At 36.0% G+C, this 17,770-nt stretch overlaps 1 protein-coding gene across 3 annotated transcripts in view; it reads left to right on the top strand.

Moving 5' to 3' along the window:
• The window catches only part of spata20 (spermatogenesis associated 20), a 127,524-nt gene that overhangs the window by 62,767 nt on the left and 46,987 nt on the right, over positions 1-17,770 (top strand). For all 3 annotated transcript variants that reach the window (XM_088927831.1, XM_088927830.1, XM_088927832.1), the window contains one exon: positions 5,952-6,032. In XM_088927831.1, coding sequence (XP_088783957.1) covers positions 5,952-6,032 — 81 coding nt within the window. The remainder of the gene's footprint in view (positions 1-5,951; positions 6,033-17,770) is intronic.

The raw sequence follows: 17,770 nt of genomic DNA, 5'->3' as shown, positions 1-17,770 counted from the left end.
TGAGAAACCCAGCACTTGGTACAGAGGTATTGCTAATTGCAGATCCTATCAAAACAAAAAAGTTTAATCAAGAGCATAGATGAGTTAAACAGAGTTGGTGTAAGCAATTAAGAGCTCAGCTGGAATTAAAAATCCACAAGGACACTGGTGTCCCCAGACCCCATCATGAGAAAACCCTGTCTGATTGCCACATCCCAGAGTACCCTGCGCTGCTGCTTCTGCTCACTTGCTGTGCCAGTATTGCTGTGCAAAGGATTAACAATCTTACGCTGTTGGAGAGCTTCTCATGGGATAGCATTCATGACAGATTTTAAGGTTCTGTTAATTTGATTCCTTTTTTTTGCATGACAGTTGAGAGCATTCAAGGACAAACATATAAAAAATAATCCTTGGGCAACTTGGGGATTTGTCTTTAGCATCAGCTCTATTCCAGCTCTATTCCAGATTGCTTTTCCAGAGGAAAAACGGGACAGCCAGAAGCTCTGGGATAAATAGCAAGACAAGTAGCGCTGTAGATTAGGAATGTGTGAAAGCCATTCTGCTTCAGCTTCAGATTAGGAAAGTGAGGGAAGAGTGGTGAGTGCTTGTGTGTTATCTCTTTCAGTTAGAGCAGTTAAATCTGGTCTGTGTTTAGCTGTCCTCCCTGGTCATAGAGGAGAACTGAGGAGTGAAAGAAAAAAGGTGGCCTCTGATCCATCTCGCTAGCCTCACTGGTAGAAGACCAGTGTGTTAATATACAGTACAGTATATCCATGTGACACTGAACTGAATTGCTACTGTAAATTAATTTTTTCATTTACGACAGCTCTCGTGAAAACTTCTTCCCCTTGATTTACAAGTCTACAAGGAATTTTAAACTGTTATTTAGGAACTGACTCATTAGAGTTCTGATTGCTTGATTCTTCCTACAATAATAACAATGTTTGTTTGTTTTTTTAAAATATTTATAAAGGAGAACAAGATATTGGGTTCAGCATGTAGTCTTACGTATTTGCATAATTTTAAGATATTATGAAAACCACTCTTTATGTCTAAGAAAGGACTGTGTTTGCACACATACACTAATTTTGTTTTATTTATAAATGGAAACTTAATGTTTGAAAGGTCTTAAAATGTTCACAGTAGTCTTTCTCCAGGATCCTGAATGAGGACTTGGTTGCCAGAAATGCTAATAATTGCTAATAAAAATAATATCAGCTGTGATAGATAAGATAAAAGAATATCGTAGCTTGAGCTTGTAAGACAATACCAGTGGAATTGGAAATCCTGTCTTCCCATTGCCTCTTCACATTGAAATTAAATTTCACTGTAGAGGCAAGTGGTTACTAAAAAGTTTCATGAGAAGTATTTCAGCTCAGCTAACACCTACTGTACACTGTCTATTTTGTTATTGAAAACATAAAAGAGACTGAGCAAACTTCTGAAGAAATAGTACAAAAGAGGATATGTAGCAGTTATCTCTTCATGCCTCAAATCAGAAGTCCAAACCAGCAGTTTTCCAGTTTTAAATGTACTGTATATATATTTTTAGAGCTGCCTATTCCTTTTTATGTTTAATCTTCCATTACCAATTGAAGAGTTTGTAAATGACAAAAAGTTAAATCTTTTCTGAAAAGGATTGCTTGAAATTCTTGAATTTAGTATTTTCGGAATATAACTGTTAAAATCCAAAAGATCATATTTTGTTTATATCCATATCTTATATTTCACATACCCTTTACATCCAAAAAAAGTTATCAATGTGGCTAAAACAAACTATCTTTTAACCAAAGAAAATCTGTGCTAGACAATTTCAGTATTGAGGAAACTGCTGACATTTTGAAGGTAGCACAGTGCAAATAGGAACATGAGGAGGGATAAAAACAAGGAGTGGATGTTCAGCTCGTCTGCTCATTTGCATGTCATCTCACATCATGAAGAAACTTCAAACAATCTCTGCAGCTGGTGAAGCATTAAAAAAGTGCCTCTGTCATCTCTGTCAGGTTGTACTAGGAAGGGTTTTGTCGATGAGTTGTAAGAAAACTACTTACAGTATACTGTATGAATGCAGATTATTTCTAATCTAATAATAAAACCTCTTGCTTGTAAAGTTTGTCTAATGTTGAAGTGATAGCATTTCATTTCTTGACTTTATGGCAATATATTGTGTTTTGCAGGTATATTTTACAGATGACATTATGGATTAGTTTATGACATATGCAGAAATATTGGGTACAGTGACTATTCATAGGGAGGAGCAATGGCACTGTGGCTAAGGATCTGTGCCTGTGGCTGGAAGGTTGCTGGTTCAAATCCTGGGTCTGGCAGAGGAATCCTACTTCGTTGGGTCCCTGTGCAAGACCCTTAACCCCAGCTGCTCCAGGGGCACCGTATAAATGGCTGACCCTGCGCTGTGACCCCCAACTTCTCTCTCCCCATCTGTGTGCCTGTGTGTCTCGTAGAGAGCAAGTTGGAGTATGCGACAAGACAAATTCCTAATTCAAGACATTGTATATGGCTAATAAAGTGATCTCTTATCTTATATGCTAAATAGCTGTGTGGCAGTGAATTCATATTTCACAATGTTTAATATGCTTTTTTCTAATGAACAAACTGGAATGGCCAACCCATGTACCTGATGTAAACCCAGTGGAATACAAACAGCCTCAAGGAAAAGACTTGAGATCACGCTTTGCTTAATGTATTGATCCTCAGAATTGACCTTTAGCCTCCAAATCTACCTGATCATTTAGAATAGTCTCTACAAGGCTTATATGCTATATATAAAATGTGAATGTATCTTAAATTTACAACATAAAAGAACACATCAGTGCATTTAACACAATGCATTGCAGTGCAGTTGTTAACATACTGTACACAGAACTGGTGCAAGATGGATAAAACAACTAAATAAATGGACACTGTCAGAGGTGCTGAACACAATAGTTAAGAAAAACAATTGATCATTTTTATCAGTTTAAAATCAGCTTAAACTGAGCCATAAAACAAGAAACTCAGCTTTGCAAACACAGATGTCAGATGTCAGTCAGTATCGAGCCACCCTGAGGACTAAAAGCTTCCTCACATATGAACTGACCTAAATTGACATTTGAAACTCCCTCCAGTCATTGGCACTGTGTGCTGTAATGAGTGATGACCTGAAGCTGATAAAACCCAGGAAAGAGCATGATTGGATAAACTGCCAATAATATCACATACAGCATACTTTTAATAGCTGAGCTAATAAGGTTAGCTAGTAAGTTCTTGGTTTATACTAAATTATTATTATTAGTAGTAATACTAGTTGCAGAGGTGACCAACAGCAGTTGATGCAACTGTGCTTAAAATAAGAACTACTTTTGATGCAGTAAAACAGAATATTCCGCATATGTTTAGTAGGTTAGAAGTTTGGGAACTATAAAACCTCGAAGCTGTCTGAATTGATGCACTTGCAAGATCTTCTGTTACTTTCAGTGATTAACCAGAAGCATGTGCACCTACAGACATATCTACTGTGGGGTTATCCACTAAAGCACCAGACTATAATTTATATATTTCCACATATGACCAAATAAACCAGTTAGAGCCTGAAATATTATAATAGCACCTTTAAAAAACATACAGTTTACCTGTTGCCATACATTTTCCAGTGCTATCCACACAGGTTATATGAGTTGGATCATGTCTGTTTATAACATTCATTGTGTGGGTTTACCTCTCTGGACTCAAACAGTGAACAATATAATCAAAAATGTTTAAAAAAATGTTCTTCGTTTATGTCATATCTGAGTGTGAGTGGTAAACACACAAATGAAAAATACTTTATAAACATACAATATTTTTAATTAAAACTCTTATTTATAATGGCAATCTTGTACTATTTTACAATAATGCATTTACTGGAGTGACATACGTTAAGTAAAGTATGTTTCTCAAGGGAACAGCAGAAATATCCCACACAGAATTTCAGCCCACTGTCCTTTCGTTTGGAGTCTAGAACCCTAATCATTGCTCCTTGTGAAAGGCAAATGAAGATGTAATAAAGGTAGTCTATATCTCTATACTGTAGAAGATACGAAAGATGAAAGGAAAGTGAGCAATTTCAAAGGCAGTGTAAGGAGAAGAATCCCCAGTGTGATTATAAAATGTGTTTCAAATACCTTGCAGCAGCTAAGTGAAATATAAAGTATTGTGGAGAAACAGTAACAAAATGAAAGAATGTAATTAACTTTTTAAGACTGCTCACCCTCCTGTTTTCTACAAGACAACTTATATTATCTACATTATATAGCATTAACATAAATATGTGAATGTGTACATAAACACATATACTGTATATTATTAACTGAAACTGGTGTTAAAAATAAATTATGGAAAGTTCCAGTGGCTTTTCCTTAATCTCTTTTTTTAATCAATATTTTGTTGTCTGCTACAGCTTTTATGCGGGAAGAGTAAGGTAAGTTTAGGACAGGCAAACAGGATCTTGAGCGCTGAAATCCCGAGAGTCTTAAATACGATTCCAACTCCAGTTTACATGGTGTTTTTACATTTTTTGCCTGCGGTTTTATGCATGAATAAGTGTTGTCCCAGCCATTTAAGTCATACTATCAATATGCCATGGTTCTTTATTCAGCCATCATCAGAAAACCACTTACAGCTGGCAAAGGGCATGACAACAAACACAGTAGCCTATTCTGGAAACACAGGGCACAAGGTGGGACCAAAACACACAAAGCTACTGCTGGAAAAGCCATCCGATGACCCCGAAGAGCTGCACCCCATCACAAAACACAAGTGAGGTGATACTAGAGCCCAGGTGGCTGAGACAGCAGCGATGGAGAATTATACAAAGAGAAGTGTAGTCTAGTCTTCTCTACTGTAGATTAAACAGTCTTGTGCAGATTCAGCTTTGATGAGCTCAATAAGAACAGCAACGCACTCTGGATCTTCCCTACAGAAAAGACACCCTGAAAGGGTTTTCATTCCTTATATACGGTGTGGCTTCAGAAAGGTTTTGTTTCACATTTTTATGATTTGTTAATGATATTTGTTCTGTTCTTTGATATGTGGCATAAGTTGATCTTCTTTGTCCTGTTCTAAGGCCTGTTCTTTGATACAGAGCAGACATTGATCTGCTTTATCTTGTTTATAGTATGTTTATGGGTGTTGGTCTTGTCTTTTGTTATGTATTTTAAGTTGCTGGAGCTGCTAAGGCAAGTCAGCTTTGTTTTATCTTAGTATGACTTTTGATGGAGGGTAAATTAACAGATCCCAGCAATACCTTCCACATTGTGGTTAAGTAGAATGGTTAATGCTGAATGTGAAATATTTACATGTACCACTTCATACTCCTAATGTTATGTTCATCTTGATGTTGTACCATGTAATCATTTTCAAATTCTCAAAACAAAATATTTCTTTTCAATGTATTTTTTCATTTTATATTTATTAGCTTCCTAAAGCTTTTTGGGAAACACTCATCATTATCCTACAGTAAGTGTATACTGAAGCCTGACAACTTTGATACAATAAGGGAGTGGTTACACTGCACAATATACAGTATGTGCACATCCATTCAGTTTGTGTCTCATTATATTGTGGCCTTCATTATGGCCTGTAGTGGATTTAAACTGGGCCTTGCATTGAAGTTTGGGGGCTGTGTAAATAAAAATGTGTAACAAAACTGTAAGCAGCAATGAGTAGAAATGTGTATGGTATTTGACATTTTCTACTTCATAAATATACAAAGTAAATAAAGAAATGACAGTTTGAATGTACATCTATCAGCACTTTTACATACATGGCTTTCAACACAGACAGAGGAACTAAGCAGATATAACAAGCTGGTGGCTCAGAAAAGGGCAGCCTTTCTCAGAACACACCTGCCAGCCTTTTAGCTTGATTACAGGACACTGAGGCAAAACCTAACCTTTGTTTACACCTAGCCTAACTCTGTCACTCTCTCTCGACAGGTAGTTATCTGTGGCTGCCCAGACTCTGCGGACACTATGCGCTTGCTCACCTGTGTCAATGAACACTTTGTGCCCCACAAGGTGAGTGTCTAAGCAGGTTTGTCTTGTCTGCTAAGTATATGGGGATACTGCCAACATTGTGAGAGCTGACACTGAGAAGAGAACTGACAAGGAGCAGAGAGCAGTTGGCAGATTAGGGGTCAGAGGAAAGGCGTGGGACTATTCCTTATCATAGCACATCATTAGAGGTTTGTGTTAGCTTGGGCTGACCTAGATTGTTAAAAGTATGGGGGCTGATGGTGTCTGAGGAGCTCATTACAAGGGTATGTGGAAGATATGGAGCCCCACTGATTTGTACATCATCACTTTGAGCTTTGAGGTGAGGCAGTGGCACAACTAAACTGCTATGGGCCCCAATGGAAAAATATTTTTTCCAATGGAAAAAGGTTCCCCTCTTTCTTCCTTTCCCCTAACATCACACACTAGCAGCAGCATAATAAGGTAGCCACATCATTTGAAATTCTTCCTCAAACCAAATATTGTCTTATGTAAAGGCCATCTCTAGCACTTGGTGAGTTAGCGTAAATGTAGGCTTCAGGGTCAACCTGCAGCCTAGAACAGCTCTGAGACTGCTCTCTTTTGATTTTTCTTTTGAGATAACTACTTTTGTGCTTTTGTGGCATACATAGGTCATGTAGCATGATTTGAGATACTTTGGTAAAAATCTCATTTTAAAAATTACCACCCACTTATAAACGTTATTTTGTAATTATTTTGTAATTATCATGCTTGAATATCACAGTCAAAAACATTTCTATATATATAGTTTCTAATCTTAAGCTTCAACACAGTAAGTTCAACGCTTGATGACTCTCAACTACAGCTGATTACTACAATAATATGTAAGATCTTTCCTAACATTATTTCTAAGCTTTCATCATCAAGTATAATAGTGTAACATACAGTATGTCAGTAAAATACCAAATATACTATAGCTGTTTCCTTCCTGAGAAATCAATTAGGAACCCTGAGAGAGTACAACTAGTGGATGATAACATTTCACATACACCTTACTTAATCAAATTGTCTTCAGACCTACATTTCATAGGTGAATATTATTTTACTTAAAATATACTGTATAAAGGTGCAAAGATGATGTCATAGTCATGCTGACCGACATCCTTATGTTAGTCCTGTTAAACCAAGGTTCCCTGTTTAGTCATTAAAGATCCCATGGCCATGTTCATAAGAGCTGGGCTGTTAACACTGGGGTCCTGGTTAAATTCCACTCTTGGTGGAATTCAAGTGGTAGGTGGAGTCAATCTCCTCCTATGTGTAATCATTTTGGATGAAAAACATTATACAGTATTAGCTTAAAGAAATTACTGATTACTATTATATTCTGTGAACCCTTTAAAAAGTTTGAGCTGCTACTTTAATAACAATCACAAGATCATAAAACATGAAGCAAACATTGTAGAAAGTCATTGTTTTTCAATTTTATCAACAAATCTTTTTCTTTATGTATATCTTTAAATAATTCTTTATGTATACACTGGTTCAGGTTTCTGTACTTGCCATCTTGAAAGTGGAGGTCATATACTGTACCTTTTTATGCCATTGTACTATAAGATTTATCACTGGCACCTCCTCTAATAATTCCTCGAATTATTTGGCCTTCTCTACACGTAAGAGAATTATTTCACTTGTATAATTTAAATATCTTTAATTGGGAAAGCAATTGTATTTAATTCATTGCCGTTCTCTGTGCTTTCCTATAATTTCAGTTGTAGTACTTTTAAAGAAACTAAACATTGCAAACAACTACTGACTCCGGGCCTCCAGTCACGTCAGCTTATAGCTCCCAAAGATTAGATCAATCTACAGAGTGAGCTAAAACCACCTTTGTTTTCAATTGTATAACTAAATCTTTTCTGACACTTTTCAACATTGCCACATCCTGTTATTTCATTTTTATTGGTTTTCCTTTTCTTTCTTTCACTGTTTTTGTCTTCTATACAATGTTGGTGTATAAAAGTGTATTTTTGGACTTAGGTCTTTATCGTAGTGAAAGTAGTGAAAGTGAGAATTTATATAACACATCTGGATAAGTATTATTATTGTTATTGTGAGACATTTTCCACATAGCTTGTACAGAATGGCACTGCACCCTGTACATTGTAGCTTGTACAGAAAAACTGCTTTTTATTTTTATTTTATCACTTAATCAAAAGGTCAATGCAGTGCACATTACTTAATATATTGATTTTAGTATCAGAATTTCTTTATTTATTTTGTAATGTACAGCATTATACAGTGTCATATTCATGTTATGTATTATATTTATTTTTTATTAACATCACATTCCCCTATTAAATTAAATTGTTTTACTGTTTTACAATCTGACAATCCAAGACAGAACAAATGCATTTGTGAAATAACATTCCCCTACTGTGTTCTAGAATCTCCAGGAGAAACACTGTGCATTCTATAATAGTTTCACTATATAATGTGCAGGTAATCCTTTCTCCTTGTGGCACAAAACTATATTTTTCTTTCCATTTCTTTTGAAACAGTCCATGACATTGCTGTGACAGTGTTTGAAAGGGTTAGCTTGCAACAACACCAACTGTTCAGCTGAAGGTGTTTCAGCCATACATACAGTATAACACTTACTTTTTTAGCGTATTTACATAATTTTGCTCAGAAGCTACCAGTTTATGTTATGGCAAAGATGTAAGGTTAAAGAGTGGACTGGAAACTACTTGCCTAGTTATTGTCTGTTCAGTTTACATATGGACATGTAGCGCAGTGGCCATGATTCTATCTCTTATTTTGATATCAAACCATAGACTATCCTTGGATTTATGTAGTCTGGTGGTAACTGATTACCACATAGTCTGGCAATTAGTTACGTAGTCTGATTTACGTAAAGTATTCAGTATCATGAATGCAGCAGACCACCCCCCACAAAAAACTAAAATTCCAATTTTTGGGTTAAATTCTAAGTTTTTGGGTTGCTTTATGTGTGCCATGTAAAATCTCAGTGCGTACTACTTACTAGCACACGTGTCATAAGTTGCTGACCGTTTGTCTTTGGACTGTAGGAGGAAACTAGAGCACCTGGTTTTCTCCTGGGTATGTGGGAGTACTTTGGTGTTTGTGCTCCATACAGACAACACTGCAGCAATTGAACGCTGGGCCCCGGTGCTAAGAGGCACAAATGTTAACCACTGTGCCACTTGCTAGGGTTTCTGATTTGGAAATTACATTTAAAACTAGCAATGCAAAAGGCACACATATGCTGTCAATGCAGGTTGAACTTTATGAAATTTTTATAGTTAAAAACTGAAAAGTGGGGTAACATATACCAGCCATGCTGAATTTTAAATTATTGCCAAGTGATTGGTAATCTTCAGAAGATGACGTGCTAGTTGATGGAAGCTTTGTTTTGAGATTTTTAAAAATCTCATACCTGGACCTGTAGTTTAAGGAGACCTGTGTGCTTTTGGCCCTGTCCTTGGTACTTCATCTTCTAAACGGGAGTCAACAGTGATGTGTTGGAAGATAATAATGGTGCTTCCTGGAACATTTTCAACTGAATTGAAACTGGGCCGATTTTTCTTCCTTGGGGGAAGTTTTCTAGTTTTCCAGTTGACATTTTTCAGTGACTTGAATTAACAGCTAAGAATACAGTCCAGCTTTGCATTTAGAATTTGAATAGATATTGTTCATTGTAATACAGAAATATCTCAAAAACAAAATTTAAAGTATATTTCCTGAAAAAATATCTATCAAAGAACATTAAGAGTAACTTTTTTCAAGCACTTGCAATGTAATCACAGCAATGAGTAGAGCAGCAGTGAAGGCCTTCTGAAAATTCATGGTATCAAGCACTAATTTTAGACTGCTATGAGATTTCTACCATGCATTTAAGAAACTGTATTATGCCTTGATCCTTTATCATCAAATTTCTGCATTTTAGAAAACACTAACTACAGTACATTGCAGTATCAATTTTAGTTTAAAAACTTAACATTTTTAGTGCTCTGCAACCTGGCTTGAATGGTTTTTAGATGTATTCATCAGTCTCAAATTTAGAACTTAACTGTGGTGCACTAACACAATGAAAATAATCAGAGAAATGTATGATAATTACTACACATGCAGACCTCACTGATTAAGCATCATTGTCTGAGATAAACATTTCTCCAACATTTCCAAGCTGGAGTCCAAGCTTTACAAGCTGACACTTGTAAAATAAATAATTTAAATGGATTTAATGCACTTCACAATTACATTATTGTTAAATTAACCCCCCCCAATAAAATATTTAGCATTGAAATGCAAATGCATTGGAGTCCTTGTGTCCACTGCCAGATAGTTCAGGAATGATTCAATTCCACTGTTCTCTTGCAGCAGTATGGCTATTATTATTATTATTATAATTATTATTATTATTATTATTCAATGACATCAAGCCATTTACTACCTGTGATGAAATGAAGACACAAAGTAAAGAAGATTGTAATTAATTAAATTAAAACTAACTTGGATGAAAGTAAATGTCCAGCTGAGAGACAATGTATAAACCAGTACTGTGCTCAGGACTTTCCTCTGCAAAAAGAGAGGTTTTGTGAAAAGCTCCCAATTGTTATTTCACCAGTAAAATAATACAGTTGGACTTTTGTCAACATCACTGAATATCAGAGAATATCCAGGGTAACACATACAAAATACAGACAAGCTGACTTCCCAATTTTCATCTAAGTTAAGTCTCGACTTTTATTTCCAAGTTTTGAGATTTCCTGCACATTTCAAGAAAGCTGACTATAGAGCAGAATCCTTTCCATTTGAGAAACTATCGTGTGAAGGTATCCATGGAATTTTTTCCATCTGAGAAGCTGTCTGTGAGGCTTAGTGGGACTTTTCTGTCTTTTACTACGCCAGTCAGTTGTCATTTGGCAAAGAGCCAGGGGACAAGAATTGGACTCTGTGATCATTTACAGCATTTCCCCTGTGTGAAGGTTTTAGACGGAAAATGAATCAATTAAATGGCATAATTGGAGAAATAGTAGTGATGTGGTCATAATCATGGCTTAATTCCATTCCAGAAGACAATGACATAGGATTATGTTGCTTTTGCTGTAGTTTAAATTTACTGCACTGTTTTGTTCAAACCTTGAGTACAAGTTGTACTGTTATAAATGCAGGTTTTTTGTAGTAACAGTGACCACCAGTCCATCTGGTTTTTAGATATTAATAATTAAGGTCTCTTGTAATGACAACATTTTTATTCCAATGAAATAAAAAAATTCCAAAAGCCAAAATTCTGACTGAGCAACAAGGCTTTTTGATTGGTAAAGGTTAGCAAATTTAGTTCTAGTTTTGTCTAGTTTCACTTTCCAGGCTGTTTGATTTGACCTTCACCTTTGACTGGAATAAATATTATCTTGTGATGTGTCATGATGGTAGTAAACCATTCATATGTCCCGCAGGTGTCTACACTTCAAAATGTTTGGGCTGCTGCACTGCCTTGAGCTTTGATTTAAATCTACAAACTACTATTATTATGGCATACATCAACTTAGAATAATAACAGCTCCATTATACTGAAGTTTCATTTGATTTGTTACGTGCCTTTATAACGTATTTGAGAGCAGGGATAGTCTTTACTGGGTGATACACTGTTTTTTGCACTTGTCAAAACATTTTTTGCCACTAGTCTGCATGATCTATTAAATGCTGTCTTGCAAACTTTATTTAGGGTTTACCTTATTTATCCCATCACAACCACTGAAATCTCCAAAGTCACAGTTGGCCTCACAGTGGCATGATTAACCAGTTTCTTCCTTGTCCAGCTGTTCAGTTTGAGGTCTGATCTAAGCAGTGTGTAGGTAGTTAAATTCACCTTCCATTTCTTAATGATCAGGTTCATTGTGCTCTAAAGGATATGAAGATAATGTTTTTATATCCTTGTCTTGGTCTATGCCTGTCTACAGGTTTCTACAACTTAACTACAACTGAAGGATGAAAAGATGAAACTTCAACAACAGAAAGCTACTTAGTTTTGTTTTAAATTCACTACCTAAATAAAGCACCTTACAGAGATAAGTATATTAATTCTGACATCATGTGAACCACTATTAGTGCACACAGAGAGAGGCCACTGAGCTAGTTGTGTGGCTTATTAAGGTAATTATGAGCATCTAAATTTAGGTTTGCCAGCAAAGATTTTGAATACTTATGCAATAATGACTTTTCCATTTGTCTTTCATATTAATTATGTATTTACCTTTGTCTTTTTGTTTCTTGCTTTGAATGTGTGGAGTGAGTTGTGCATATAAAATATTAATTGTGACTTCAAAGTGTCACGACTGTAAGATTTAAAGCAATACAAATTAAATACTGTCTGATAATATTGCAGCATTACATTTACTCTTACATTGGTTTATTTAACACATTTTCTATTGTATTAATAAAACTGTGTATTGTATTTCTTTGAATCCATGTGTGAATATTGCTCTTATTGATTGATTCCTAGTAGATAAAAGGTACTCCCTGAGTTTAATGTACTTATTTCTGGTTATTTCAGTAAATTAAAACCATCAAAACACTACACGATGTTATGGTTTTGCCTCAACAACTTTAAAATTTACTGAGCTACAGTATAGTAATGCTCAATAATACAGAATGTCCTGTGCAACAGAAGAATATTCTCGCTTAGTCCAATCTTAGTGTGTGCAACACATCAGGTCGACTTGGATTGTGATTAGTTGCAAATGTTTGTTTTTTCTTATGTAGCAATTCTGGAAGCAGATCAGTCCTGCTGTTTGTTGATTGTCATGCACTCCAGGGGTTTCTAAAACTCTGTTTAACAATGGGAAATTCGGTGCCTAGTATAAGGAGTAATGCTCAGTGTTAATTAAAGAATGCAATACTGTTTAACTACAGTATGTTCACAGTCAAGATCAGTCTCTCCTGGAGAGGCCTGAGGCAGATATGATTGAAAGTTATGCAGGAAATGTTTTTGGAAGGTAGCAATGACACTAATGTCATTCTTCCATGTGTAACATGGGTCCAGTGGAAACCATTTCTTCTGAAATTTCTTCATACTTTGAGAATGAGGAAGGTGTGTATAATTTTCTGACATATGTCAAGATAGAGTGTCCTGAAAGTTTATTGTGACAATATTGACTCTGAGGCAGGCAGGTTCAGACATTTGATGTATGTTCTTGTCCATGGAACCAATAGTGTGAAGCTATCATTTATGGGATTATGACTAAACACCTCTAAGTCAGAATCCCCATCAATATGTGATCTCTTTCACTTGCCCCACAGAGGTGGAATGAACTACCCGTACAAGATGTATAGATGCCAGCATATATGTGACTTCACAGCTGTCAGTTCCATTCTTCAGTCTCTATTATGCTGTATTGCAGAGCTATTACTTCTCAAACTGGTAATTTAACTTGGTAATTTCATGTATTATTTAATAATATAGCTTTTTATAAAGTGTTATCTGCTACAAAATGACTTGTACTGTATCAAAAGTAGTTTTTCAATCTGCTTGTTGTTCAGCAAAGTCAAGAGATTATGGGCCCTCAACTGATGTATAAAGAGGCCCTGAAAAACTAATTAACTTTAATCTTTGAGCACCAAACTTGCACTTAATGTGCTCTGTGATAGACTGAAAGTAAGCTAACTATGGCACAATAGGAGGGAAATTTGTATTCTTTTTAGATATTCCTCAAACCACCAAGGGACATCCCCTCATTATAGGCAGCAAGTTATTCAAGTAAAAAGTTTATTAAATTGCATTCAGGCCAGGTGTTTCTGGAAACTGGGGCACTTGCTTCTTCCAGCAGGTGCTTGTTGGAGTGGGAAAGATGCATGAGCTCTGTCATGTCTGTACCTGGTAAACAAATCGCTAGCTGCGTAATTACTTAGCGACTGTGCTTACTCGGGGTGTAAACACCGATACTGAAAGAACCTGTTCCCTGGGGAGCCCCTCACTGCTTGGGCCCTGCTTCAGTGCTGAGGACCCATGCATCACAACTGCTCTGTGGGTCAGGTTCAGCAGATCCTCATCACTCGGAATTACAACATCATGAAAAATAAAGACCCCCTTTTCGCAAAATACTTCTCTACCTAATATTTCAATAAGGAAAATAAACTCAAAGTATTAAAAGCTGGCATCTCAGATGATTAGCCCTTTCAAACCCAAATTATTTTCAACACTTTAGAAAATTATTTCCTTGATAGATAGATAGATAGATAGATAGATAGATAGATAGATAGATAGATACCTGTAGATAGATAGATAGATACTTTATTGATCCTGTGAGGGAAATTGCAGTGCAACAGCAGCTTAACACACACAACACAGCCACAGTGTAACGAATTATATAATAATAGTACAATACATACAATACAATACAAGAGTTACTCACAGTCCGGACGCACAAGAACAAACTAGAACAGAACAGTACACAGAAAATCGTATCACACTCATATCACACATATGAATATAAATATAGATGTAACTATAGATATAAATATAAATGTATTGCACAGGTCCCTGGCATATATTGCACAAAAAGTGGTTGTAAACGGGAAAAAGAAAAAGAAAAAGAAAGAGAACAGATGTAGCAGTAGATGTGTAGATGCGTTTAGTCCAGAAACAGGTCACTGTCGATGTTGCCTCTGCCAAGACGCAAGGTGGATGCGTTGTACAGTCTTATGGCAGAAGGCAAGAATGACCTCCTGTAGCGCTCCCTGTCGCACCGTGGATGAATCAGTCTATTGCTGAACGTGCTCTTCATTCCTGCAAGCCTGTCATAGAGGGGATGGGAGAAGTTGTCCATGATGGCCTCTAGTTTGGACATCATTCTCCTCTCAGCCACTACCTCCAAGGAGTCCAGGTCAAACCCAATGACAGAGCTTTGGTACACATGTTTACAATAGCACAAAAGCATTCAAAAATTGAAAGAAAAAAATTTTGGAAAGAAATAAATGATACCAAATGGCATCATTGGGCTGCAATGGTCAACTTTTTGGACAACTATTTTCCAGACCAAATAGTGTCTTCATTCTAGCCGGCAGTTTGGTAACAAACCTTTATTTTAACACTTCTTAACTATACTTCGATTAGAGACTACGTGTTCAAATCATTTTAACAATTGAAAATATATTCTTCCTTTCTTTCTATGTACAGTGTTTTAGTTTGTACAGTCATTTGTTATAACTATTTTAGTATTAGTGCATTTTTTTCTCTCTTTCTAGAGTGTAGAACTCAACAAAGCAATTACTATTGTGGGTTATGCAGTTAGCCAGTTCGCATTTCTTGCATCTCATTCAGTAATAGTTCTGAAGCAGCAGCCATGCATTAAGAACGCACATACCGTACTGCATCAACCAGCTGGAAGAAGATCCACATGTAGTATCTGAGTGACTTGAACTCAATATTGTGCAGATCAACACCCCCTATACTTTGTATAATCTGACCAGTGCAGACTGGGGCACCTGTTTGTACTTTTTTGGGGCAGCTGACCATCATCTTACTGTATTAGCTGGTGTGCAGCCAACCGTAGTAGAGATCATGCAGACAACCTTGTTGTTATACCATTTTACACACATTTTGACACATTCTGCTTTCAATATAAGAATTGGTGTGTTTTTGGAGAAATTTGAAAATTGCATGAAGAAAAGATATATTTCTTTCTATAAGACTACAAAAACCTTAATACTGAATACGGAGTTACTGGTAGGTGTAATTGTATGCAATATTTAATTAATTTATGCTTACATTGATAAAGAAATATACTTAAAATAATTAAATTATGCATATTTTGTCCAAGTAATTATTTCAATAAAGCATGCTTTGCACCAGGTAATAGATCACAATACAGGAGAAACATGACCACTTATTAGCCATGCGGCATCACTGTTTTTTTTGGACACCAAACAGACATTAAAAAAATTTAAGCTCAAAACAGTTTTCTTACTAATAATAAAGGCCTCTTGTAACTTTTAACACAGAAATTGGAAAATTATATGTATTTAATGCTATAAGATATTTGTGAAAAGACAGCTGGTAATCAGTGATGTCTATACCTTCAAAACAAGCTCTCTTGAATATGTCCCGAAATGTGTTCAGACTGAAATAAACTCTCCAATTATTGGGTAAATATTAAACCAATAGTGGCACTGACTAGTAACATCTTCATGTGACATCTTAAAGCAGGAAATGTGCAAAAGCTATGCTAAAAATGATGATGGCATATAGCATCATTGAACTGGGAAGGGTTAATTGAATTCTTAAATTTGACTTATTTCTCCTACAAATGTGATGACATTTGTAGACAGGTTGTAGATCATGGTCCATCATTGAGAAGCTCTGTTTGGTTGTAATGTAATGTTACAAGATTAGAAAAAGGTGAGCACCTTAGAAAGTGACTGACAGTACATTGACTTTTTTAATCTACAACCTACCAAAGACACAAAGGAATTATTCACTTGATAACCTGTATGAGTAAGATCCTTTCTGTGTTTCTTAGGACCAGACTTGAAATTCAACAGGTTAAATCACCTCATCACCTGAGCCCAATCAAATCTCTTTTGAATTAGGTGATTTAAATAACATACACTTAAATTTAAAAAAGGAGATAAATGAAACCATTCAACATTCAATGACAATACAAAATCCATATTTAATTCATCTAAAACTGTGCATGCACAACATGCATAATGTTATGTTTGCTATATACACCTTTTATTAACTAGGATATCAGAGCTGTACTGCTCGTAATGACTTATTAAAACATACTTTTGTAAGAATTAATAGTAAGAGTGGGCTAGTGTGTCAAGGCATTCATTTCAAGTCCATGTTGATATCTGTAGTCTAGATACCTTCACTTGGAGCCTGTGTAATGTCATAAGTCAGCTATGAAAGGGAATCCTCTGGTGGCAGTACACACCAGGCTGGAGCCAGCCAGGTCATCCTCCTGTTGATTTCGTCAGAGAACTGTGAGCTGGCAGTATATGCATACTTGTAAGCTATATGTTAAGATGGACAAAATATTGATTTTTTGGCTCTTAATTAAAATTAATTCAATGCACCCTTCAGACTATTATTATTAGTTCCACATTTTGTGATCTTCAAAACATAGTCTAAGGCTTGTGATAGGATGGCAGGTTCAGACAAAATGACTGCTCTTGATGATCATTTTAAAAATTGGGAAGCTGGAGCTTCCACTTCATCCATCTGCTATCTGGAGACAGAGGGCAGTTTCACTGCAGTGAATGGCAACAGTGGGAGAAGAAGCAGGGAGAATGACTGAAGGACAGACCTGTGGTTGTGTTTGTGAGTTTTGGACTGAGAAAGAATCTCAGAAAGAAGCTTTTGAGTGTGAAGCCCATAAGCAGCTTAGCCAGCCTGCGGTGTGTATAGTTAGGAATACTTAAAAGTCTAAACAGTAACTCAGTCAAGACCATTGGCTTTTGGATTTTTTCCCACAAATGTCTGTTTGACTTAGACCTGCTTTTTAACCTAAATGTGTGATCAGAATATAGGCTAACTCACACCCAATGGCAACAATGTACCAGAAATTGTAATTACATTATAATTGTAATTACATTTACATTTAAATTACATTACAATTTCTCCAAGCTTCTAATTTGATCCTGACCTTGTTAATCTGATGTCTGTAGCAGAATTCCTAGCCAACATAAAAAGAGAAGACAATTTTCCAAATAGCTACTAACTGACTTTCAACTTAAGAGGAACTCAGGTGGAAGTGAATTGAAAAGACAAACAA

Source organism: Atractosteus spatula, chromosome 11 (assembly GCF_055471065.1).
Source record: "Atractosteus spatula isolate fAtrSpa1 chromosome 11, fAtrSpa1.hap1, whole genome shotgun sequence".
In the NCBI taxonomy this organism is placed as follows: domain Eukaryota; kingdom Metazoa; phylum Chordata; class Actinopteri; order Semionotiformes; family Lepisosteidae; genus Atractosteus; species Atractosteus spatula.
The sequence above is the reverse complement of the archived record's forward strand: the minus strand, read 5'-3'. Positions and strand labels throughout refer to the sequence as shown.